General features: G+C 39.9%; 1 protein-coding gene across 1 annotated transcript; it reads right to left on the reverse strand.

The window, feature by feature from the left end:
* Positions 1-1003: 1003 nt before the first annotated feature.
* On the reverse strand, positions 1004-26807 carry LOC139468569 (dynactin subunit 4-like). Its single transcript, XM_071250633.1, has 14 exons — positions 26676-26807; positions 26449-26519; positions 25682-25860; positions 21394-21437; positions 19612-19713; positions 19414-19481; positions 18510-18619; positions 18007-18116; positions 15576-15649; positions 14998-15052; positions 13408-13515; positions 11960-12060; positions 9544-9622; positions 1004-3791 (listed from the first exon to the last, which is right to left on the reverse strand). The coding sequence occupies exons 1-14, from the start codon at positions 26802-26804 to the stop codon at positions 3663-3665; spliced, it is 1359 nt and encodes a 452-aa protein (XP_071106734.1). The 5' UTR covers positions 26805-26807; the 3' UTR covers positions 1004-3662.
* Positions 26808-26886: the final 79 nt, after the last annotated feature.

The raw sequence follows: 26886 nt of genomic DNA on the forward strand, positions 1-26886 counted from the left end.
GTGACATATATCAAAGTGCATGTACAAGTCTTTGAATGGCATTTAGATGTGATGAACACAAGAGATTTTAGGGATGTGAACTTCTTTTAATAAGGAACACATAAGTTGTTCCAATTAATTGATATAATCAATAATTGATTGGCTTCAGTTTCTAAACTACTGGAATGTCTGGGCCAGAGTCATTTATCAATAGGCTGCCATCATACAATTGGAATATTGCTGAGTGTGGTGTTCAGCAACAAACAAACAAACAAACAAACCAACATCTACAGTCTGCAGAGCCTGATCAAGGTTATGCGACATTGTCGAGTAGGGCCCCATGGATATTTGGGGTTGGAATGGGTCCTCTTCAACCTATGCAAGCTGTACGAGCCAACCATGTGGATCGGAATACGCTACAGTCGGAAAGCGCACATTAAACCTCCTATATCAGTCAGTCAATCGGTTGGTCAGACTCGATGACATTGGATGATGTTGAGTTATCGTTCCTGATGGCGTGGATGGATGCTTACAATATCAACAACTGGATTGTCTAGTCCAGACTCAATTATTTACATAAATATATATTGCTGGTAGGACACAAGAAACAGTTAAAAAATTCAGTGTGCACACAGAACCCCAGACAAACACAAGAGACAATGATGATCTACCTCCATGGAGCACATACTCTCATAGTCACTTCAAACCATACATTGAACCTTTGATTTTGTTTGTTGTTTAACGCTGCACACAGCAATATTCCACCTATACGGCGGTCTGTAAATAATCGAGTCTGGACCAGACAATCCATTTACATCATGAGCATGGATCCATGCAATTGGGATACTATGACATGCATCAACCAAGTCAGCGAGCCTGACGACCTGATTCCGTTAGTCGCCTCTTACAACAATCATGGTCGCTTTTTACGTCAAGCATGGGTTGGTGGCGACCAAGTCTTCCCCGGATCTTAATGGGTCTCGAACCTTTGAAGGACACAGCATTGCAGAAACAAAAACAAAACAACATTTTTAAGGCTTTATTAGCACTTTGAAACATCAGCATCAAGCAAGAGATAAACAAGATAAATAGAGTCACCATTTTAACAATCAACTTTGACAGTGGTACATTTCTTCAATGCTCAATAAGATTTCTTACACATGACAACTAGGGGTGTAATAATCGATCTAGCTGTCGATGTATTGAAAACTGTCCGAGGACCCCAGTAGCAATACAGCAACGACAAATTAAAATATCAATGCTTAACATTAATACGTTCCCCGACCGTTCTAAACAGAAGTATGAGAAAAAAGTTAATTTCCATGCAATAATGATTTATTTTACCATTCATTTTCCCTCAAACATCTTTGTTGAAGACGCATATTGGTATCAAAACTTTTCAGAGAATAGAGAAACGAAGGGAGTGAGTTTTACCCCACTTTAGCAACAGTCCAGTAGCATTGTGGCAGGGGACACAAGAAATGGGCTTCACCACCACGGGAATAACTACCCCCTGTAACTCATTTCCTGAGGATTCCACTGAACTAAGGTTCATTAAGCTTGGACACCATGTTAAATAAAAATGGCAAGGAACTGTGGGAAGGTAAAGATTGCCATCATGCTACTGTTACAACTATACAACTATTGCAATAGTGAGGAAATATTGTTTTAAGCTCCTCATATACCAACTGACTTAGCCACAGCCACACATCGCAATTTGTCTTTCATCGAGTAGAAGGAACTGTAGAAAGGGGAATTTACGGCTCATAACAGAATGTTCCTTGCAGGAACTGTACACCCAATACGTCAGACATTATTACAAGATCCTTCACACAAATGAAAATGTGGTTAGAAACTTTCCCTTTACTTGGATTACTTGGATTACTATCTAATCTATTTCTCATAATTGATAATATTGTGACACTGACAGAACAGGGACAGGGGCTGACATTGTGGTAGTTGACAACATGCAATGATAAGAATCAGAGGTCTGATATTTCCACAAGACTCCTTTCAGGGAAGGAAGGAAAACTGAGTTCCGGTTGATAATAATAACAACAGGGGGTTGGGGGGTGGGGGTATGACAATATTTTTATTTCCTGATCAAAAATAGAACCAATTCATATGTTTATTTATTGTATCCAGTTCAATGAGCAATAAGGAAATAAATACCATCTGTCACCACTGCAACTGCATCTAATGGAACATGACAACTACTCCATGTAGTCTTGGTGCATTAACTATATCATTCAATCATTGCCTATATATTCACAGAACTGTACAGAATTTTCCATTCACCACTTCCATTTCAAACAGTTATCAATATACATTTTTAAATAAAAACATTTCCAATAAATGCATTTCTATACAAGGAAATAAATACTACTCAGTGGAAACCTAGAGAAAACATGGAGACTTGAGGCAAAGTGGCTATACCCTACAACATTAAGATGGGGACCAAACATAAATGGGAATATTAAACCTTTACCAATGTAAGTACTCAAGATATATTAGTTTGAATATATCCATGAATAAGCACCACAGATAAATCATAATAAACCACTCCAGAGTTAACCAGCAATATTTTTAGATATCACCATGTAGGGTAGAAAGATTAAGGGTAATAACTTTCTGATATTTGCACATATATTTTTGCAATCTCAGTGCTGATTGGTCAAAAGAGCAATATGATGTCACACTATTTCAGTGTTGAGAACAATATGATATGGCATCAAAACGTGATTACATTGTCATCGGTACAATAGGTGAGCCTCTCTAAAAGGTTGACATATCATAGATTTTTCTTCAGTTTCCTCTTAAAATGACATTGAGTAATATATACTACCCCGAGCAGGAAAAGACCACTTGATTTTTTCACATGACTATAGTTAAACTGTCATGCCTGGTGAATATTGCAACACACAGTCTTCCAATTGTGGGTGTTCTTTAACTTGCTTTGAGTAGTATATATATTTTGGAGCTTAGAATTTACGAATTATCTGTCTCTTGTGAATGAATTCTGCAAGTCTTGCCAAAGTCTAGGGGCTTACGACATTCACTCATTGTTGAGGATACACTGTAATTTGTTGTAACTCGTTGGTTCTACACTGAACAGGCTGCTTCCACTGAGATGGCTGATAGTGATGTTACTGACAAAACACAGACACACATATTGCACTTGTATGACATGTTCAAGGCTGACAGAGCATTACATGCGACTTGGCATATGATGTAGATGACACTCATAGCTCAAACAAGCTTCTGTTAAGTATTCCTGCATCAAACATTTGTGATTATGGGTGTTGATAATCTAATGGGAGTTAAACTGAACCGCTGACATAATCTCAAGGATGTTACACAATTACACGAAACAAATTGACTTTCAGTCAACCGTGACATGTTGTCACATCAACCAGATGACAAGGAAGTCTGAAGACTTCACAAATTTTGGTGCGCAAAGACAGAATATATAGTTTGCTTCAATTATTAATGGTAGACTGGATGAGGTGTCCGAGTCAACCAGACTCCTGGACCCAGTTGCACAAAGCAATCTTAGCTATAAGACTATAGTAAGCCAATGTTAAAGAATGTGAGTTACGATCATCTTAGCGCTAAGATCACTTTGTGCAAGTGGGCCCTGATCAGTGTGAGTTGGCTTACTCTTCCCCTGTGTCTGCTTCCCTCTATTTGCTCTGTATCTGGCCGACTGCCATGTAGATGGTGTGTTCCAGCCATACAATCTGGGGCTCCTTGTCCTCACTCTGCAGTGCCGTGGTCGTGTTGCGGTACTCGTGCTGCATCCGGAAACGCACCTGCCAACATACAAGATGCTGTACAACTCGTGGGTAACATAATTCATGGCCTTTGTAAAGCTTTCAGGACGTTTAATAGTAGACGTTTAATAGTAGACATGTGGAGGACATTTCCAAACGTGACCCATCAGTGACAAAAATGATGTCTGATGCATTTCCCTATTTTGACTTGTAGTTGTACCATATGTTCCTGTGACTTTACAGGTGAACACTTGCCTTGCCTTTTCATGTGTTTGTGACTGGTGCCAATGTTTGGGCAGGATATCCGCGAACACCTGGTATTTTAACTATTTGATAGTGATTCATAGACACTGCTAATGATATAGTCAGAATCTTACAATGCTCTCTGCTTGTAGCATAGATTATGAAAATAGTTTTGCTTTGTTTATTTAGACTACATTGTCATGATCCCAAGATTTACTTTAAATCAAATATGTGAATCTCAGAAAAAGGTCCTTGTTAAAATGAAACAAATCAGTGGATTGTGATATTTTACTTCATGATACAGCCACACACTAAGTAGAAAATATTAATTTATACCTAAATGTTTACTTTAATGGCTGGTACACTAAACACTAACAAGAGTTTGCCACTAACGTGGCTATATCCCCCGCCCCTGTTGCAGAATTTATGATATAATTAAATCTAAACAAACCCTAACCATTTTTAACCCAGGTGGAACTTGTCATGGAAATTGTAAAAAAAAAGAAGAGTTTGGAACCTAAGTCCATCTTGCTGCCATGGAAACGTAAAAAATAAAAATTTCTAAAATTTCTAAATAGCAAAAGGCACCAGTTCAGCAAGTACCTGACAAACCTGCAAAGTATGATGAAAAAATATTGAACGGTTTATGAGTTATGTTCCGGAAACGAACCCTACCCTCACAGAACCTAAGTCCTTCTTGTTGACATGGAAACGTAAAAAATTTTTTTTATAAAATTTATAAATAGCAAAAGGTACCAGTTCAGCATGTACTTGACAGACCTGCAATGTTTGATGAAAAAATATTGAATGGTTTCTGAGTTATGCTCCGGAAACGAAACGTGTCAGAAGGACGGACGGAGCCCGTTTCTATATCCCCCGCCAACTTTGTTGGGCGGGGGATAATAAGTAGAGAAAAGGTAACTATTTTCATCCATTGAGCCATACTTGACACTGCCAACTGTAAATTGTCAGTGTGCCAGGCATTGACTATCCTGTCTATGAAAAAGATGACTAACGCACCACAGATAAGAGCACGTACAAGTATCGTAAAACATATTGGATCGTGAGCAAGGGATCGTGATATGTATCGGATCACACAGTTGGTGTATTATCCCAACCCTACTATATACACACTACATTTGGAGGATAAAAAAATCAAAGAAAGTCAATCACATGACATGGTATAACATCATGATCATAATAATAAACTTAACGTTTATTAGGATTTGGACTTTGAAACTACAATGGAACCAGTCTCAACATGCTGCACCAGACTTGTGAGGGACTGACAGGGTCCAGGTTAGACAGCAATGTGATTAGTCAATCCAGATCCAGATTAGTCAACAGCATGATGAATTGGTCCTTGGTGACACAGTTTCAGTCTGGATTTCTAACTGACAATAACTGATTATAAATTTATGTAGTAGAATTGTGGCCCTTTTTGTTTGGCATGGTAATTTTTATAGACCAAAATCAGGATAAGCTAGGTTTGGACAGATCCCTGCCTAATGATTAATTTCAAGGTGAATGTCAGGACAGTTTCCTGTGTTGAAGAGGAGGTGGGCTCCGGCCATTTGGCAGTTGTAGCAAGTTGGATTCAAATCACCAGCAACCCATGCCTGTTAAAATTAGTTTTTAACGGGATCACGTGGTCAGGTGTGCTGGCTCGGTTGATGTATGTCACCCTATACCAACTGCGTAGATTGATGCTCATGATGTCTATCACTGGATTTTCTGGTCCAGACTCTATTATTTACAGGCTGCCAGCATATAGCTGGAATATTGTTGAGTGCGGCGTTAAACAACAAAGATACTTGAAACACCCCTATGTTGATAAGCTCAATGTAATGATGTTTATCAATCCAACAGTTAATGATTACCTAAAGTACAAAAAGAAAATGGCTCAGCTATAAACAAAGTCCACATATCTTAAATGACAGATATGTATGGGGGTTTCCCCACTAACCAGTGAATGGCTTGACCTAGCTCCTCATTGGTGCAGAACACAAGGCACTTCCTTCTGCAGCAGTGTCACTAATCACACAACTATGTACAGGGAAATGATTACAAGTTGGGTCCTGTCAAAATGAAATCTTAACAACTGATATCTGTGAGGTATGAGCTGGTAAAATGTGATCAGTCTGATTGCAACCACTATGTACAAAACATTCAATTCTAATGTTAATATAAACTTTCCAAGTAAATAATCTTCTTTCTTCTATGGTTTCCTGTTGGGTGGCATCTGAAGGCCTGCCTGACAGCAAACTGTGGAATAGTCAGGCGCATCCTTACCCATCACTTTGCAGCGCATTGTTCATGTTTGAGAGAATCCATGATTGTGACAACCCTTAGGTGAATGAAGCCATCACATCTAACTTATTGTTGTGTCTGGAACTTGTTATGACCTGATGTTACGACCAGTGTCACACCTGCCACAAGTTGGGTTGACATTGTTTGTGTAAACACAAATGCCCAAGTTGCAAAACTTATTCAACGCCCTTTGTATGTTCATTCCACAGACTAGATGTAAGTCTAGCTTGAATGGAAATAGCTATCTACTTGGGGAACATAGCTAAAAACCCTTCAGTTTTATACAGTAAACATAACTACAAGAAAAGTCTATGGCAAAAGTCAAGTCAAATAAACAAAGATGGCGGATACAATAAAATTTCAAAGTTAAATCAGTACTTTTAAAAGAATCGAGCATATCTTCCGCGCACCTGGCTACCCGCCAGGTCTGGGAGCAATCCTACCATAAACTTCAACCCTATGTGTCATGAATAATAGTAAAGGCATATATGATGCTGAAAGCTCTGATAAAAAAAACCAGGACAATCTGCGACAGTTTGCAGGGAAACACAATAATGTTTTTGGCGAATTTTTTTAAAATCTTTGATTATATTTTTACAAGGAAGATAATTTTTTCCGAGGACTACTGTTTTAAAAAACGCAATTTTCTGCGTTTCCGAGGAGAGTTCACAGCCCTGTCACTACCCTGGTATGTACCAGTTTACAAACTTGAATTATGTACATGTTTATAGTGTTGACTACAGTCTAGCAACCACATTACCATCAATACTGTTTTTATCTGTTAAAATAACAAGCAAGTTCAAATAGATAAGTCAGTGATTTACCTGGATTATTTATTTTGGGGAGCAGGGGATATAAATTCTTTAATCGTAGGGGACCCACTTTAAAAAACAAAACTGGGGTCCAAGAAAAATGTAAAAAAATTGCATAGAGTACTCTATAAGTCAGTCAGTTAAAAATAGATTGCGTTCTCCAACTGAAACTACAAGTGCTCACACAAGAAGATTATGAAGGATTCGACTGTATACGGTAGTTTTTAAATGATGGATGTAAATTAACTTAAAGTGGCACCAATTATGAAATACCTGGTAGTGGCTTTTGTTCTTAACATGTATATGAAATTTATCTGCATCAGAGTGGATGCACTCTGAATTATTTTTGCATCCCTTTTCAATATTTATGTGCATGGGGGGGGGGGCATGTGCGATTTTGCTCGCATAAATGTTAAAGTTAAGAAAATTCTAAAAAACATGGGACTCAACCCCCAAAATTACTGGAATATGTACTTTACTAAGAAAGTTTTACCCCAAATATAACATTTGTTACATAATTTCAGTGGTTACAGAGGTATGAACAGAATAACTTGCATAGCCCTAATTCCTATTTTCTCTTCTAACAAGCTTTGTCTCAAACCCAGAGACAGGCAACATCACTAGCATTGTGGTAGTGAGTGAGTGAGTTTGGTTTAACGCCGCTTTTAACATTATTCCAGTTATATCACGGCGTGTCAGCTTAATGTGGGAGGAAAGCCCGAAGTGATGCAGGTCTCGGACGTTTACCACTTCGGTGAAACCCACAAGCACGGGTATGGTGCTGACAAACCTAGAAACATAATCGGGGTGAACCGGGATTCGAACCCACAATCATAGGTTTCTGGCGTGTCCAGGGGACGCAACTCTGCACAGCGAATCGCGGCGCCTTAGACGACTGGGCCACCCGTGCCCCCGCATTGTGGTAGAGGCAGCCAGCTGTTGAACTTGTTGACATAACCTTTTAGCCAGCCAAATAAATCATTAATTCTAATGACTTAAATATGCTTGGACTCACACGGTTTGCAAGACTATTAATAAGAATTTTCTCATCACATCCTGAGTTTGACCACTGTCAAAAAGACCCTAGAAATGAACTAAACATCAGTTTTTACCTGAATCAGAGGTGAGGTGAGGTGAAATGGGGTTTAACGTCGTATCCAAGATTATTGCACTTATATAGCGACGTGCATGTACGTGTGTGTGTTTGTGCTGCTCGTACTAGTCCGGACTGATGCCGATGTATAGTGCTAGCTCACTGAGATATCATGCCGCAGTTTAACATGAATACCCCACTCAGACACAGTATACTGACTCCGAGCGGACCAGTCCTTGTTTTAGCCCCTTAATGCCAAGCACCAGACAGGTAACAACAAGTACCATCTTTTAACGTCTTATGGTATGACGCGGTCGGGGATCGTACCCCGGACCTTCCGCTCTCCAGGCGGACCTGAATCAGAAGCACCAACTCCACCAACCAATGGAACAGTTCAGTCAGTAGTTTGTTCAACAGAATGAGGAGAATCAAAGGACAGAATTTTGGGGAGCATTTGTGAAATATATGTGTAACTGTTTTATACCGAGCTCTAGCCAATTTAGTGGCAATGGAGATATGCCTATCCCAAAGAAATTACATCTGCTAAACGAAATACCTCATGAAGAACATTTCATGCTTTGAAATATCTTGAACCACTATCAAACAACTGATGCTTCAGTGTTAACATAGAGCTTTGTTCCTATATTTGAATCCAGGACCCTTTATATCTACAAGTTTTAACACTAGAGACATGACAAGGACTATATTTACTTTATTTAGGCACTGCTGAAGAAATAAACGAGTGGGAGTTGTTTATTGCACAATAAACGACCACGAGTCATATATTTATTTATTTATTATTTAATAATGACGACTCCCTAAACAGAATCCGACCACGGCAATGTCTGACAAGTCCATTTTATAAACAGGTGGGTTTGGTATTGGTGTTTCCCACATGTTCCCACTTTGATTATGTGTACCTTTTCTCCTAATAACAATTGTCACATCTCTACTACTTTCAGATGTGATCGTTTGGCCACTGCGTTTATCTGCGTACCCCAGCTACATCTATGGGGAACAACTCACTGGACACTTCCCTATCTAAAATTATATCGTCCAATATATGACGTCATTAAGTTGCGAGCGCATATTCAAATCTCCAGAAATGATGTCATGAAAGGACAATGTTTTATGGTGATATTAATCATGCTTCTTTCTTCATTGTTCTTTGTGATTTATCTTTTATATATAGATATGTATGTATGTATGTATGTATGTATGTATGTATGTATGTATGTATGTATGTATGTATGTATGTATGTATGTATGTATGTATGTATGTATGTATGTATGAATGAATAAACTATAGCAATAAACCATAATCATCACTTACCTTGACATCCCCCTCTTTCAAGTTGGGCTTCACTCTCATGAAGATGCCAATCTTGTTGGACTTCCGGAATGCTATCACACTGAAAATAAAAGTTCACTTGAATAGTAGTTACTTCGTTTCCATCTTAATGGTAAAACTATCATCTACTAGAGCCATGGCCATATATCAACAATGGCCACACGTCAACCATGGCCCTACATCAACCATGGCCCTACATCAACCATGGCCCTACATCAACCATGGCCCTACGTCAGCCATGGCCCTACGTCAACCATGGCCCTACATCAACCATGGCCCTACATCAACCATGGCCACACATCAACCATGGCCCTACGTCAACCATGGCCCTACGTCAACCATGGCCACACATCAACCATGGCCCTACGTCAACCATGGCCATACATCAACCATGGCCATACATCAACCATGGCCCTACATCGACCATGGCCACACATCGACCATGGCCAAACATCAACAATGACCTTACATCAACCATGGCCCTACGTCAACCATGGCCATACGTCAACCGTGGCCATACATCCACCATGGCCACATATCAATCATGGCCACACATCGACCATCAACCATGGCCACACATCAACCATGGCCATACATCCACCATGGCCATACATCCACCATGGCAATGGCCACACATCAACCATGGCCATACATCCACCATGGCCATACATCCACCATTGCCACATATCAATCATGGCCATACATCGACCATGGCCACATATCAATCATGGCCATACATCAACCATGGCCATACATCAACCATGGCCACACATCAACCATGGCCATACATCAACCATGGCCATACATCCATCATGGCCACATATCAATCATGGCCATACATCCACCATGGCCACATATCAATCATGGCCACACATCCACCATGGCCACATATCAATCATGGCCATACATCAACCATGGCCACACATCAACCATGTCCATACATCATCAACAACTATGAGGGATAATCATGAAGCAAAAACTGTAGGGGGAGACAAATCAGACATCCTGACATCAAAAGGGGGACGAGGCTTGGGTCAACAGGCAGTCATAACAAATACACTGGAGACCCTCAAATTCCAAACTGTTTCAGTTTTAAACAAGTGACTGAGAACATCTAGGCCTAGACTGGAAATAGTCCCTAGATCACAGAGACTAGTCACGCATTGCATAGATCTTCTTATGATTTTGTTTTGTTTGTTTGTTGTTTAACTCCGCACTCAGCAATATTCCAGCTATATGATGGCAGCCTGTAAATAATTGAGTCAGGAACAGACAATCCTGTGATAGACATCATGAGCATCAATCTACGCAGTTGGGATGGGATGACATACATCAACCGAGCCAGCTAACCTGACCACCTGATCCCGTTAATGACTTATTTTGACAGGCATTGGTTGCTGGTGATTTGAATCCAACTTGCTACAACTGACAAATGGCCGGAGCCCAGCTCCTCTTCAACAGAGGGAAACTGTCCCGACATTCAGCTTGAAATTGTTGGCTTGATTTAATCATTAGGCTGGAATCTGTCCAAACCTAGCTAATCCACAGAATTTGGATACAATGACATGCATCAACCAAGTCAGTGAACCTGACCACCCAATTTCGTTAGTCACCTCTTACGACATGCATGGGTTGCTGAAGACTTATATTCTACCCCAGATCTTCACGGGTCTCTTCTTATGATGAGGGACTGAAGCATACACACAAAGTAACCTTAACATCTGTGGGGATGGTTATACAGAATATAAATTTTTAAATCAAAGATCTGTCAATTCTTTGATCTTCATACCTGTCTCTAGTTTGATATGTTGTACCCATTGTACAAATAATATTTGTTATCAATTGTACAAGAGCCTGAGGCCTTATTACCGAATTAAAATAATGATGAATGAATTAAACTTACCGCACAAAGTTTGTGCAAACCCTACCATTGTGTTCTGGCGATGCTCATACCAGGTTATTGTAAGGCTAAAAAAAGTAATAGTCTTGGTTCTCAGGCGCCACCCACATCATCATTAAACCTGCCGCACGTTTCGTGTTTAATTCCATTTTCAAAAACTAAAATCCTAATACTTAAAAACAATGCAATCCAATAAAGCACACAGTTACTTTCCTTACCATGTGCACTGCTTTACTGCGCATCGCGTGGTATGGTAAGGTAGCAATAGGAGTTTGTATGCTTGTTTATGTAGGGAGGCACTTTCCCAGGTTCATGGAACACAACTGTTTATTTGGTTTGATACTAGTTTGAACAAGCAACAAAAAAAACCACCATCCGCCCGCACTATATTTTCAAATGTCATTGCCTGAGAACAAGTTATTCTATTTTTTTAAGCCTAATGTAAAACATTGAAGCTTTGTAACACCTTCTCTCTATATCTCCATAGTTGAGACTCACCCAGGGTCATCCTTGAACTCTTGCTGCAGCTGGTTCTGATCATCGTACATGGCAGCGTCGTCACGACGTGCGATCACTAACTCTCCCTTTGGCAGCACACACTGAGGAGGTACATGGACAGTATGTCAGTACATACATAGCATTCCAGACAAACAATAGTATACGTTACCAGGCTCCGAATCTCTCACCTCCAAAAACACATCTGAATACATGCAGAGCACAGTTGACCATCAGCATTTACTGTTCACAGAAACTTTCAGTTCACCGATTTCATGACGTAAACCATCATCATGATAATGTACCCTCTAGCTTTAGGATTTAAGTTATTAACCGGTTATTTTGTTATCCTTACACCAACAAGAAATACAGCTCGTGTGCAATAAAATGTTATCTCCAATGTGATATTGCTTTCCTGATCAGCCATTGGTCAATTAACATGAGTGCTAGCTTGAAGTTTATTAGTTCAAATATAAGACATGTCATTCTATAATGACCGCCAAAAGAAACGCGAACAATAGAAACATATAGAGAAGTAAGTACCTTATGAAGAGATGATTCAAATATGTACCACTTAATGACAAAACTAACAAAACTAACAATCATTCAAGTGTTACCACCGAGTGGCTTTATTCTTATCTTACTTCAAAACTGTTACAAAACGTCCCACATTTGTGATTTCAATGTTGCCACATTTACAGCTTTGGGGTATTTTTGAAACTTCTTGACCAACATTCACATTTTGTGAATATTTATGAATACATGCCTTAATAAAGGCAGGGAGAGAAATTATCACTAGCCTTATCATTTTGGCTAATGTTACTTTCTATCCCTATTTGTGCTGCTCCTCCTGTTCACAATCTACAGACCAAAATAAAAGCTGCGAACTTTTAAACTCCCTTGGTTACACTTAAAGTACTGTCGGAAATGCTAGAAAACTGCTTTTCTGGTTTCATTTAATAAAAACAAATCATAGGACTATAAAAAGAGCATATATCAAAATAATGCAAATTGCCCTAATCTAGCCTGTCCTAACTGACACTGTGATTACCTTTAAAATGTACTTTGATGGGTAAAATGATGAACAACTTAGAAAATATTCGGGTGTTGTCATGCATGTATGAAATGGCCTATAACCTGGGGTTATGATCTCACACCGTTCCGTGCATTCTCACAAGTGCAAATGTCACTGAGTTAGGGGTGGTCTCAAGATATTGCTGTTATTGTACTTAATTAACATGTACGTGGGGTAGCAATATATTTACTTGGAAACATGATGGAATAGTTAAGAGCTATGAAACAGGATGAGGATTGGAAGGTTGTGGTTTTGGAATCCAAAAGTATTGTCTGTGAAAAATTATACCCTTTTTTAACAGGCAAAATTCGGTTTTGTAGCATTTCCGACAGTACTTTAGCACAACACTATTGTTTTGATTTGTTATATGACCTACTTTGGCATTGACCTCGTCGCCAGTCTCGTTCTCATCATCCAGGGACAGAAAGTGCACCGTGGTATTGTACACTGACGGGTTGCTCAGTGTCAGCGTGACCAAGGTCTCCTGTTGGGAAGGAAACAATGTGTCAACAAGTGCAAACACAATCAGCAACTGGGACTGTGACTGTTTCATAAGTTGATAAGATTGTTTTCTTCCTTCTGAAATGCCCGATGTATTATTTTACCAATTCAAGTGTGACCACACAGGGCAACAATTTGGCAAGGACAGAGCTGAATGTAATCTGCACCTAATGCTCTGAGCATTTCAAGTGGATAATAATCTCAGTGTTGGACCATTTTGTTCAAAGTTACATTTTCTGCCATATATGTGTTCCGTGAATGGATAGCTATTCCAGTTTTCATTGGCATGTTTTATTGGCTAAAACATAGTGCCATGCAGAGTTACAGATAAGCTGCATATTTGTGTAAGATACCCTCCCCCAAAATATGCAAAACCTAATTACTTTCAATTAACTTCCGTACAGAAACGCATGCATTAAATGAAAAACTCAAATGTATAAAAACAGCTCACGTAAATACCCAATGAAGCTTTTTCAGCATGTGTACAAAGGAGCTAATTTCCGAAACACAATTATGAGCTAATTTACTTTCCGAGTCAAGGCCATATTTAGAACAGTTATATACATCTGAAACATTATTTCATTTTTTTTAAATCTTAAAATGTTCACAATTATGGGGAAAAAACGAATAGAGTGATGAATAGATGAGTGGAATCATATTGGTTACCCAAAGAAAAATGTAATGACCCAATTATTATAGAAACTCTAGAGTAAAAACTCGATTGCTCAAAAAGTTATCTGGAGCATGGGCCATGGTAACAATTGTTTATTTGTTTGTTGTTTAACGCCGCACTCAGCAATATTCCAGCTTTATAACAGCGGTCTGTAAATAATCAAGTCTTTACCAGACAATCAAGTGATTGACATCATGATCATCGATTCACGCAATTGGGATCGATGAGATGCATCAACCAAGTCAGCAAACCTGACCACCCGATCCCGTTAGTTGCCTCTAAAGACAAGCAGAGTTGCCTTTTAGGGCAAGTATGGGTTGCTGAAGACCTATTCTACCCCGGATCTTCATGGGTCCCATGGTAACAAAGTAGGCATAATCATCGGTGGGATCAAGTGGTGAAGTTTCAGACTCATTGGGATGATTGTTTCAGAGATTACAACAGACAATGGTCAAATAGACCATGACATCAGCTCACTTGACTTTCAGTAAGGTGAGCTAAAAAAAAGAAGAGGGAATTTGTTGTGGGGCAACCATTTTCTAAATTAATGTATGCTACAAGGAAAATAAGTAAGGATAAGATTTATGTATGAACAACTTCTTTATTACAATTAGGAGCGACGTTTCGGTGTAGGTTCTAACACTGTTATCATGCAAGGTGTCAGAACCTCAACCAAAACGTCATCCTAATTGTAATAAAGAAATTGTTCATCCATAAATCTTATCCTTACTTAGTACTCCAACTTCTAAATGCCTCTCAAAGAAGCTACAAGGAAAATGTTGTAACACCCACCTTCTGTGGCAGGAAGACAGCTGGTGACAGGATGCGGATCTCTGGGACATGGTTCCTGAAGGAAAATAAGAGGTAATCAACATCTTTACTAAATACAGTGCAAAAGATTTTCACATATAAAACTCAGAAATGTTTAAGAACTGCAAAACTCTATTACTACAGTAATAATGGAAATGTGAAATGGTACATGACTTCCAACGTATCGCTCTTCACCTTTTACATCATCTTCCCAGGGCAAGGGAGTTAACTGACTTTAAAAGTCCAGTATCCCCCCTTGCTGAACTAGGCTGGAATTCCTGGGCTCGATCATAGCACTACCAGTGACAATTACGAGTTATGTCCCTTCTATGCCTCTCCTATGGACCAATCAGATTCCACCTCTCGTATCAATTGCATTTGCTTCAAACAAAATGGCGGCGCTTGGTCAAGACGATCTGATCGATAATTATAGTCAGTTAACTCACTTGCCCTGGGAAGATGCCTTAACACATGTTCTGTAGCCTTCACAATTAGATGTGTGACACCAAAACGTTACTTCACGTTTGTTTGTATGTAAAGTAAATGTACATGCAACTTACAGTGCTATAAGCTGGATCTTGAACTTGATGGAGACTGGGTTAAAGTCAGGCTTGCTCAGGTTATGTTCACACTCCTGAAGAATACCATACAGAAGACGCGTTAAAAACTGGCTTTTAACATCAAATAACATGGAAGAAATAGAGGATATTTCAAGTGTCAACTTTAACAAAAAATATTCTTGAAAATTTTGAGACTGCTGTTGGAAGCGAAAGAATACACGCTGGTCAAGTGACTAAAATGGCACTTTGCGAAATGAACAGTCTCGATTGAGTTGAATAAGAGTTGAACAAGTATTTGTCACAGAGTGACGAAATATCCCCCGCCTGTACACCATAGTACCAAATATGAAGACAATCCAGCGATTAGTTCTTGAGATATTGTGGCAACACCGTTTTCCAACTCCAAAAACAGATTTGCCTGCTGTGACCTTGAAAATGGGGTCAAGGTCACCAAATCTGACTGGTGTCTGCGGAGTCTGTATATACACCATAGTTCCAAATATGAAGACAATCCAGAGATTAGTTCATGAGATATTGCGGCAACACCGTTTTCCAACTCCAAAAGCAGATATGCCTGCTGTGACCTTGAAAATGGGGTCAAGGTCACCAATATTGCGGCAACACCGTTTTCCAACTCTAAAAGCAGATATGCCTGCTGTGACCTTGAAAATGGGGTCAAGGTCACCAAAACCAACTGGTGTCTGCGGAGTCTGTTACCTTGAAAATTAAGTTAATGTTACCTTGAAAATTAATTTAAGGTCATGAAAACCGACTGGTGTCTGCAGAGTCTGTATATACACCATAGTACCAAATATGAAGACAATCCAGAGATTAGTTCTTGAGATATCGCGGCAACACTGTTTTCCAACTCCAAAAGCAGATTTGCCTGCTGTGACCTTGAAAATGGGGTCAAGGTCACCAAAACTAACTGGTGTCTGCGGAGTCTGTATATACACCATAGTTACAAATATGAAGACAATCCAGAGATTAGTTCTTGAGATATTGCGGCAACACCGTTTTCCAACTCCAAAAGCAGATATGCCTGCTGTGACCTTGAAAATGGGGTCAAGGTCACCAAAACCGACTGGTGTCTGCGGAGTCTGTATATACACCATAGGTCCAAATATGAAGACATTCCAGAGATTAGTTCTTGAGATATTGCGGCAACACCGTTTTCCAACTCCAAAAGCAGATATGCCTGCTGTGACCTTGAAAATGGGGTCAAGGTCACTAAAACCAACTGGTGTCTGCGGAGTCTGTATATACACCATAGTTCCAAATATGAAGACAATCCAGAGATTAGTTTTTGAGATATTGCGGCAACACCGTTTTCCAACTCCAAAAGCAGATATGCCTGCTGTGACCTTGAAAATGGGGTCAAGGTCACCAAAACCGACTGGTGTCTGCGGAGTCTGTATATACACCATAGGTCCAAATATGAAGACATTCCAGAGATTAGTTCTTGAGATATTGCGGCAACACCGTTTTCCAACTCCAAAAGCAGATATGCCTGCTGTGACCTTGAAAATGGGGTCAAGGTCACCAAAACCGACTGGTGTCTGCGGAGTCTGTATATACACCATAGTTCCAAATATGAAGACAATCCAGTGTTTAGTTCTTGAGATATCGCGGCAACAAACAGGTGGGACGTACGGACGGACGTACGGACGGTCGTGAATACTATATCCCCCGCTTCGCGCTTTCGCGCGGCGGGGGATAATAAAACATTTACAATTTAATACGAAACATTAACTCCATAAATGACCATCTGTCATTATTTTTGCCTTGTCAATGTGGAAGTAATGTAATACGGAAGTCAACAGTTTGTGAACGGGCCAGACACTTATAATAAAGGGAGACAATTTGAGGGGAGGTCACTCTTGTATGAAAATAGTTCTTTCAAAGTGTCATGTTCACAGCAGTGTTTTCTTTTGTTTGTTTGTTGTTTAACGCTGCACTCAGCAATATTCCAGCTATATGACGGCGGTCTGAAAATAATCGAGTCTGGACCAGACAACCCAGTGAATGATATCACGAGCAGCAATCCACACAATTGGGATACAATGACATACATCAACCAAGTCGAGCTTGACCACCCAAACCTGTTAGCTGCCTCTTACAAAAAGCATAGCCGCCTCTTACGACAAGCATGGGATGAAATATCAATTGTTATGTTCACAGCAATGAAAATATCACTATTCTCAACTTAGGAAAACTGTCTTTCACACTTAGGTATGAAATAAATACTTCTAATCCATCAAGAATACATATCAGATGTTAGATGAAGTTGTGCACTACAAATCAAACATAATGTGCTGCAACAAAAACTTGTCTCTTTCCCTCAGTGATTCAACAATTAGATACATAAATCCTGTGTGTTACATCAATGATGTAGAAGGCTTTTCAAAGGCTTCTGTCAGTTCCTCCTCACCTTGCACCTGAGAGATTTCCTGATCAACAGGTGCTTGTGCTGTGGGTAGAGCTTCAAGGCACCTGGAGGCTGGAACTCGGGCGTGGCCAGTCTCTGCTTCATGCTTGATGCTGAATCAACACACAAATACTTTAAATGATAGACAGAGGTGAAACATGTACAACAAAGGCAAATACTCCAAAATGTTACCAAAAAATTCAGAAAAATATTTACTTGTCTATGACATAAATATATAAATAGAAAAAGGCCCTTGCACTCTTAATGTCTTTGATGGTCTGACACGGTCACTTGGCTGATTGTATGTCATTAACAAGGTTGACTTGAATAATATACAGAGTCAGGGTTCACACTAGGAATTTTCTGACGTGGCCCCGGTATTCCAGAGGTACACCCATACAGCACAATGTTAAAATGCCCCCTTTTCAGATTTTGGGGCTTAAAGCACAAGGCCACCACCATCATGGCAGGGACAGGTATTTTCTGTTGTTGTCAGGCTCCATTACCTTTCGATAAATCCACAGCCTCAGTGAAAATCTCATCAGGGAGAGAGTCAAAGTCTGTGACAGTCTCCCCAGGCTCGACCGGGGCAGGAGGTTCATCCCCATCCTTAATACTGAAATTATCAGGTCTCAAATTTGTATTTCAATCCTTAATGTGAATTTCATTACTTCCATGTTCAAGCCTAACTAAAGTAACACTGACATTCTGATTACACTTAATATCAAAACAGGCTATGTACGAGTTGGAAGACTACTGGGAAGAGAGCAGTGTTTGTGTGCACTATATGATGCTACATTTTGTCATGAACATCAACTAGCACTGGAAAGACAATGTTGAGACTGGCACCTTATTAACTTAGAGTTTGTCTGATAATCCTAACCTCATCACATTATTCAGGCATCACATAATTTCTTGTGTCTTGAATAAATATGATGAATGTGAGTTTTTGAAGACACATTACTATTCTGCAGCGATAGAAACTAACTGTTTTGGTCTTCTACTAGTCCTCAGTGATAACATACAGCAAAGCCCTTAAAAAAGGCACATTTCTACTTGTCCTAATGATACCTGGGCATTTTTGCAAGGACTACAGGACTAGTGCCAATTTCTAACACTGACCTGTGGGGACCTGGGGTAGAATTGTCATACAAGGCGACCGAATTAGGCTACCAGTGAAGAACTGGATTAGAATTGATCTTCAGCAGAGGCAGGTGGTCAGACTTGGTGACTTGGTTGATGCATGTCATTGCATCCTAATTGATCGATGCTCATGTTAATCACAGGACTGCCTGGTCAAGACTTGATAAATTACAGACTGCAGTCATATAGGTGGAATATTGCTGAATTCGGAGTAAAACAACAACAAACAAACAAACAAGATACATTACACATTTTCTGTGTACTAACCTCATATTTGACATGGCAGCAATGGACTTTCTCTTGGCAGCAGCTACAGATGTCAGCCCATACTTATCCTAGAGAAGCAAAATTAAGAAAATTATCTTCCATTACAAAGGGGGTATGTTCAACATATGTGAGATGGGATCAGTTTAAAAAGTAACATAATTACACATTGCTAGCCTTGTAGAAATGAACACTTCTTACTGAATAGTAAAGGTGAGTCCTCCGTTTAACATATTTCTTGCGCTCTTTTTCTGCTTTCTCACGCTGGGACATCTGGCGATGGTAATCCAACAGGGAGTTTATCTGAAAGATGTATGGCACATTATTGGATGGTAATCCAACAGGGAGTTTATCTGAAAGATGTATGGCACATTATTGGATGGTAATCCAACAGGGAGTTTATCTGAAAGATGTATGGCACATTATTGGATGGTAATCCAACAGGGAAATTATCTGAAAGATGTATGGCACATTATTGGACGGTAATCCAACAGGGAGTTTATCTGAAAGATGTATGGCACATTATTGGACGGTAATCCAACAGGGAGTTTATCTGAAAGATGTATGGCACATTATTGGATGGTAATCCAACAGTGAGTTTATCTGAAAGATGTATAGCACATTACTGGATGGTAATCCAACAGGGAGTTCATCTGAAAGATGTATGGCACATCAGTGCATAAAACTTGATTTGTTGGAATATCAATAATTCTCCCACTGTTAACACTCAATCCTTTATACAGTGAGTGTATGTGAGTTTGGTTTACAAAACTCTTTGAACAGTATTTGTTGACATAGCAAAATCAGGGCATGTCAGCTTAATATTGTAGGAGTCTCCAATGCATGCTATAGACATTGACCACTTCAGAGAAACCCACAGTGAGTATGATACAGACAAACCAAGATCAAAACTATGGTCAAACCCACAACAAACACACCTATGGCAAGCAACAGAAGGTTGCAATTAGGCCACTGGTCCACCTGTCTCCAGTTCACTCATTGTATGAGAACAGAGTGATGAATATCATTCATGTTTCAACTCTCTATAACCTAGGATCAGGAATTCATTACCGTAGCATGGTCCTCAAACTCTTTGGCCTTAATCAGTTGTTAATGGAAATAATAATAACTGCATGGTTTATGTCACTTGTGAACATATCATGATCATGTTCAGCTGTAAAAGACCCGTGAAGACCCGGGTTAGAATAGGTCTTCAGGAACCCATGCTTGCCGTAACAGGTGACTATGCTTGCTGTAACATGTGACTATGCTTGCCGTCACAGGTGACTATGCTTGCTGTAACAGGTGACTATGCTTGCTGTAACAGGTGTCTATGCTTGCTGTAACAGGTGACTATGCTTGCCGTAACAGGTGACTATGCTTGCTGTAACAGGTGACTATGCTTGCCGTAACAGGTGACTATGCTTTCTGTAACAGGTGACTATGCTTGCCGTAACAGGTGACTATGCTTGCTGTAACAGGTGTCTATGCTTGCTGTAACAGGTGACTATGCTTGCCGTAACAGGTGACTATGCTTGCTGTAACAGGTGACTATGCTTGCCGTAACAGGTGACTATGCTTTCTGTAACAGGTGACTATGCTTGCCGTAACAGGTGACTATGCTTTCTGTAACAGGTGACTATCAGGATCGGGTGGTCGGGCTCGCTGACTTGATTGATGCATGTCATTGTATCTCAATTGTGTGGATCGATGCTCATAATGTCAATCAATGGATTGTCTGGTCCACACTCGATTATTTACAGACCGCCGTCATATAGCTAGAATATTGCTAAGTGCGGCTTTAAACAACAAACAAACAAAAAGAAATATTGTCACTGAGGAAATAACCGGAAAAATATACAGGTGTAAGTTTTGTTCCCTAATCGTACAAAGGAAATAATGAGGAATGAAATGCTGTCATGCAGGGGTACTTTACATTTTCTGCGGAAGTGGGGCCTAGGACCAAGAGGAGTGTAGTCTTACCCGCTTCACTTGCTCATTCTCCTGGTCCTGCCATCCTCCACTGGCTGCAACAAATAGTCACTGGTCCATGAATAAACGTATCAGATCTACACTGGCAATAATAACAAATAGTCACTGGTCCATGAATAAACGTATCAGATCTACACTGGCAATAATAACAACAAATAGTCACTGGTCCATGAGTAAACGTATCAGATCTACACTGGCAATAATAACAACAAATAGTCACTGGTCCATGACTAAACGTATCAGATCTACACTGGCAATAATAACAACAAATAGTCACTGGTCCATGAGTAAACGTATCAGATCTACACTGGCAATAATAACAACAAATAGTCACTGGTCCATGAGTAAACGTATCAATCTACACTGGCAATAATAACAACAAATAGTCACTGGTCCATGAGTAAACGTATCAGATCTACACTGGCAATAATAACAACAAATAGTCACTGGTCCATGAGTAAACTTATCAGATCTACACTGGCAATAATAACAACAAATAGTCACTGGTCCATGAGTAAACGTATCAGATCTACACTGGCAATAATAACAACAAATAGTCACTGGTCCATGAGTAAACGTATCAGATCTACACTGGCAATAATAACAACAAATAGTCACTGGTCCATGAGTAAACGTATCAGATCTACACTGGCAATAATAACAACAAATAGTCACTGGTCCATGAGTAAACGTATCAGATCTACACTGGCAATAATAACAACAAATAGTCACTGGTCCATGAATAAACGTATCAGATCTACACTGGCAATAATAACAACAAATAGTCACTGGTCCATGACTAAACGTATCAGATCTACACTGGCAATAATAACAACAAATAGTCACTGGTCCATGACTAAACGTATCAGATCTACACTGGCAATAATAACAACAAATAGTCACTGGTCCATGACTAAACGTATCAGATCTACACTGGCAATAATAACAACAAATAGTCACTGGTCCATGAGTAAACGTATCAGATCTACACTGGCAATAATAACAACAAATAGTCACTGGTCCATGAGTAAACGTATCAGATCTACACTGGCAATAATAACAACAAATAGTCACTGGTCCATGAGTAAACGTATCAGATCTACACTGGCAATAATAACAACAAATAGTCACTGGTCCATGAGTAAACGTATCAGATCTACACTGGCAATAATAACAACAAATAGTCACTGGTCCATGAATAAACGTATCAGATCTACACTGGCAATAATAACAACAAATAGTCACTGGTCCATGAATAAACGTATCAGATCTACACTGGCAATAATAACAACAAATAGTCACTGGTCCATGAATAAACGTATCAGATCTACACTGGCATTAATAACAACAAATGCATGAATAAATGTTCTGATATGATATGAAAATAAAGATAAGGTTGGTTTGGGTCATACATTGAAAAACAATATACTCATTGATGAACCATGACATTGCTGGAATATTGCTAAACATAACACTGAAATAAAGTAATTGGAAATTTTCCAATAAATTGTAAAGTTATATACTTATCTCAAGAAATGCATCTCTTCATTCTTCTTCGATTCCATGTGGAAAAGTGCAACAAAGTTTCCAGCTTAAAAAAAATAATTCACCCAAACACATCCCATTCCCTGCTTCACCATGGTCATCACCCCAACAAATGGGTCCCATGCATAGCGACCTTCATGACCTGATCACGTGCTTACCCCTGCCACATCATTCCTTTGCCAGAGCGAACATGCTGGGGGACCTACCTGTGATGCAGAGATAGTCGGTCCTGCATATAGCGTGTGAGATAGGATAAGTATATAAATTTTCAATTTGTGAGAAAAATTTCCAAATTGGTAAAACGGGCACTACTAAAATTGATCAATGGAGTCATGGTAGAACGCCGGTCTGAGGAAGGGCATACATGTTGAGGCTTTCCCAAGAGATTGCCAGTGCATCGTGATCCCAGCTTGAGGATCTGCATGGGTGACACAAACTGAGAGCTGAGCATGGAACCTTGTTGCAAACAGATCAACGTTTGGGAGCAGGAAAAGATCCACCAAGAGATGGATGGGTGAAGACGCCTTTCTGTAAGTGATGGTCTGATGGGTGGGGACAGGGAGTCGGCCATCCCGTTGGAGACCCCTGGAATGTGCCTCGCTCGACCTGAATGTAGAGGGTGTCGATCAACTGGAAGAAGTTGATTAAGAGCAACATCAACTTGGTCCATCCCATCTTATTGATGTACCAGACGACTGCGGTGTTGCCAGACTAGATCATGAAGTGGGAAGAACGAAGGACATTGACAAGCCAACTGAGTTAGTGAAGAAGATGTTACGTTTGAACTTGAGATGTTGTAGAAGAACGTTTGAGTCTACGCAGGACTCGAACATGATTCCACGAATTTGGAGGAACTTTGTTATAGGCGAGGCACGTAAAAAGCTTTAGGGTTGAAGGTACATATCCTGTTATTAGAGACTGACCATGAAATCGTCTGGACTAATGATCATATGAAGGTGCAAGATTGATGGAAATGCGGAGGGTCTTCTTGGTATAATGCATTTTGGGTCTTCATGTTGAAGATGAGCTGAAGCTTGAGACTGCCCTTCTTTGGCCTAGACAAATTGGCAAGTAGAACCCTGAAGTCACGGGAACCGGACTGAGACATTCTATAGCACGTTCTGCAAGCAACGCATCTATAGTACCTTCGAGGATCAGGAGCTGGCTGTCCAGGAACGCTTGGGTAAACGGAGTGGACATTGTGGGGTTTTGAGTCATAGTCAAGGGCAGTCTATACCCGGTCTGTAGAAGGTGCGAGTTGGAGGATCATCCATGATGGACCAATTTCTTGCAAATAAACCAAGTCTTCCGTATAGGGTCAGTCGACAATGAGCATGACTGGTGGCGGAAGCTCCAAGTCGGGCCGAAGCTGTGTCAAGTTACTTGTTAGATGAGTCTTGGGGCAGACTTGCCAATGACCTTGGGACCGGAGAAAGAAACAATACGTCCAGAAGAGGATTTGGACTCTCGCTGTCCTCGGCGGCACTTCCCACAGCCACGAAAAGAACCAGAAGTTACTGGGAATCTTGCCTGGGGTCCCGTTGAGTGGGAATAAAGTGCAGGCAGTGTCCTCTTTTTTCTCTTGCTTGATACAGGGGAGCTGGAATGAACAGGCTTTTAACTGGTTGTCTGTTTGGAAATTTGGGAGCATTACAGTGCATGACACCATTTGTTTGGGTGGTGACCATGGTGATGCTGGGATGTGTTCGAGTGAATTGTTTTTGGAAGCTGGAAACTTTGTTTAAGCACGTTTCCGCATATGATTGAAGAAGAAAGAAGAGATGCATAGTGTGAGATAGGAAAAGGCTAAAAATTTATTATTAACATGATCATAAGGAGTGGGAAATGCTGAAACCAAATTAGAAATTACAGTGGTTCCTCAATATACTGCTGCCATTGGGGTCCAAGATCCTGACCTCACGTTCTAGGAAGGAGCGATATACAGATATTCATTGCTGATGATCAGCACATTACGCAATGATGGTAGTGAAAGGAACATAATTATTTCAACAGTGACACGTGACATGAATGTAGAGCTATGTAACCTTGATCGTAGATGATGATTCAAAATGTATGCGAAAATTAGATAATAATACTCAATACTCAATATCAATTAGTATTAGTGTAAATGAATCATAGTATTATTTTATGACTGGATGTTCAATATGGAAGCAAACAGTTGTTATATTCTGGTTACTCAGAAGGAACATGGTCTGTTTCCAAACTACATTTGTAGTTTTCTCTCTAATCACATGAACAACGGTAAATCATCATAAAAGACAATTTTCTCTTAAAAGCAAGCCCTCATCAGCGTATTTACAATGTCTGTGTGAAGCAACAAATTAAAGCGTGAGTAATCATGATAAACATGGCTGTCCGAAAACGTATGACGTCGAAAACCTAAGATCCGACAAAACATTATGTTTTACACAACCGGAGCAAAAGGCATAATGGATACAACATTGTACAATGTATCACGAACATACTTGCTTAACAAATACACACGAGTACTGTGACTAGGAATTAAATCTCATCAATTTATTTGTTACTTTATTTACAGGCTTTTTAGGGAAATTCTTAATGAAGTTTTTGGAGCCATTGGTTACCCAGAGCTGCATCTGGGCTAGAGGTACATTGAGGAGCATTATGTCTAGGAATCACTGTAAAGGAGATTTGTAAAATTGTCTGTGCATAATAATCAATGATTAACAGAGGGTTGGCCATGTAAACCTACAAGAGAGCTGGTCCGCCATCCCCACATCCCGTGTAGTCCAGCGACAGAATCCACAGGCCATGTAGTACATTTTTTTGGGAGTTGACTTGTTGGCATCATCAGGGTTTGCTACCATGAGACTGGTGGCACGAGTCATCAACGTGTGGCCGCAACTTGGACAGTCAAAACAGTTGCTGCATCTAAAATTTGACAGGAAGGAAACTACAAGTACAAGTGTTGCATAGGGGAAATGTTTAGTTTGAGGTGGGCCTATGTTTTCTCAAATGAATTGTTGACTAAAAATATTATAAATAAGCGTAAGACTCCATTAGGTCCCCAGTAAGACATGACTGTAGTAGCAGATCTTTATGCAAATTAGGGTGATCATCGTGATGTCATTCGTTATCCCGTACCAAAACGACATGCATTGAAGCACAGAACACAGGCTATTCCAGTTGTAAAACTGTTGGTCTTATTAGAGGTGGAGGTTTAGACTAAACATTTGACAGCTGTCTAAGTTTGACATGGTTTTGCCTGAATATGGATCATATGTTATGAATTACAGGGTAAAATGATATCAAAGAAACTGGGGTCATCACTAATTTGCTCCGAGAAGAAATGTTGCAAATCAGTTTTTGTGAAACACCGATCAGATTGTGTATGATATATACTCCGTTCTCACGTATATATAATGCCTCGACTGACACATCATACACCGTTCTGTGATTGCCGCTGGTTGGACAGCATCACAACCGAGACAGGCATCCTCATTCGCAAGTTAATCGTACCTGTTTTTCCTCATTTTGGCTTCAGCAGAAGGTAGATTTTCCAAACAGTTCGGGCAATATGGCGTGTCAACCTGTGGAGTATTCAAAGATACGTGAAAACATCATTGCTGTTAAAAATGATAATAAATTATTCGCTCCGGTGTTCTAGGTGCGCGAAAAATGAGCGTCTAAAACAAAAAGAGCGTTTTACTGAATTAAAGACATTGCAACAGAACCAAACCACTTACTTCATGTTGAACACACTCTCCACACCGCAGTTTCAAGCAATGGCGACACAAATATAATCTACATATAGGCTGGCGCTTTCCGCAAGTGCAGAGATACTTCACCAAGTTGACGGCCAGAAAGGTCGCCATCTTGGAAATATAAGTCATTGTATGTAACTCATTATCTCATTGGTTGTTTCCAGGCCGTTTATCCAATCATGCTTTCCTTTAC

Source organism: Haliotis cracherodii, unplaced genomic scaffold (assembly GCF_022045235.1).
Source record: "Haliotis cracherodii isolate W230 unplaced genomic scaffold, xgHalCrac1.p SCAF_2, whole genome shotgun sequence".
Taxonomy (NCBI): Eukaryota; Metazoa; Mollusca; class Gastropoda; order Lepetellida; family Haliotidae; genus Haliotis; species Haliotis cracherodii.

What these genes read in the sequence shown, in the direction of transcription:
- LOC139468569 (XM_071250633.1), bottom strand. Translation starts at nt 26,804, where the DNA reads ATGGCGACCTTTCTGGCCGTCAACTTGGTGAAGTATCTCTGCACTTGC. An exon ending in GATGGCGGACCAGCTCTCTT is followed by an intron (nt 21,438 to 25,681) that starts GTAGGTTTACAT and finishes TATTTGTTGCAG; the next exon opens with CCAGTGGAGGATGGCAGGAC. An exon ending in GAGTTCAAGGATGACCCTGG is followed by an intron (nt 9,623 to 11,959) that starts GTGAGTCTCAAC and finishes TTTTATTTTCAG; the next exon opens with TGTGATAGCATTCCGGAAGT.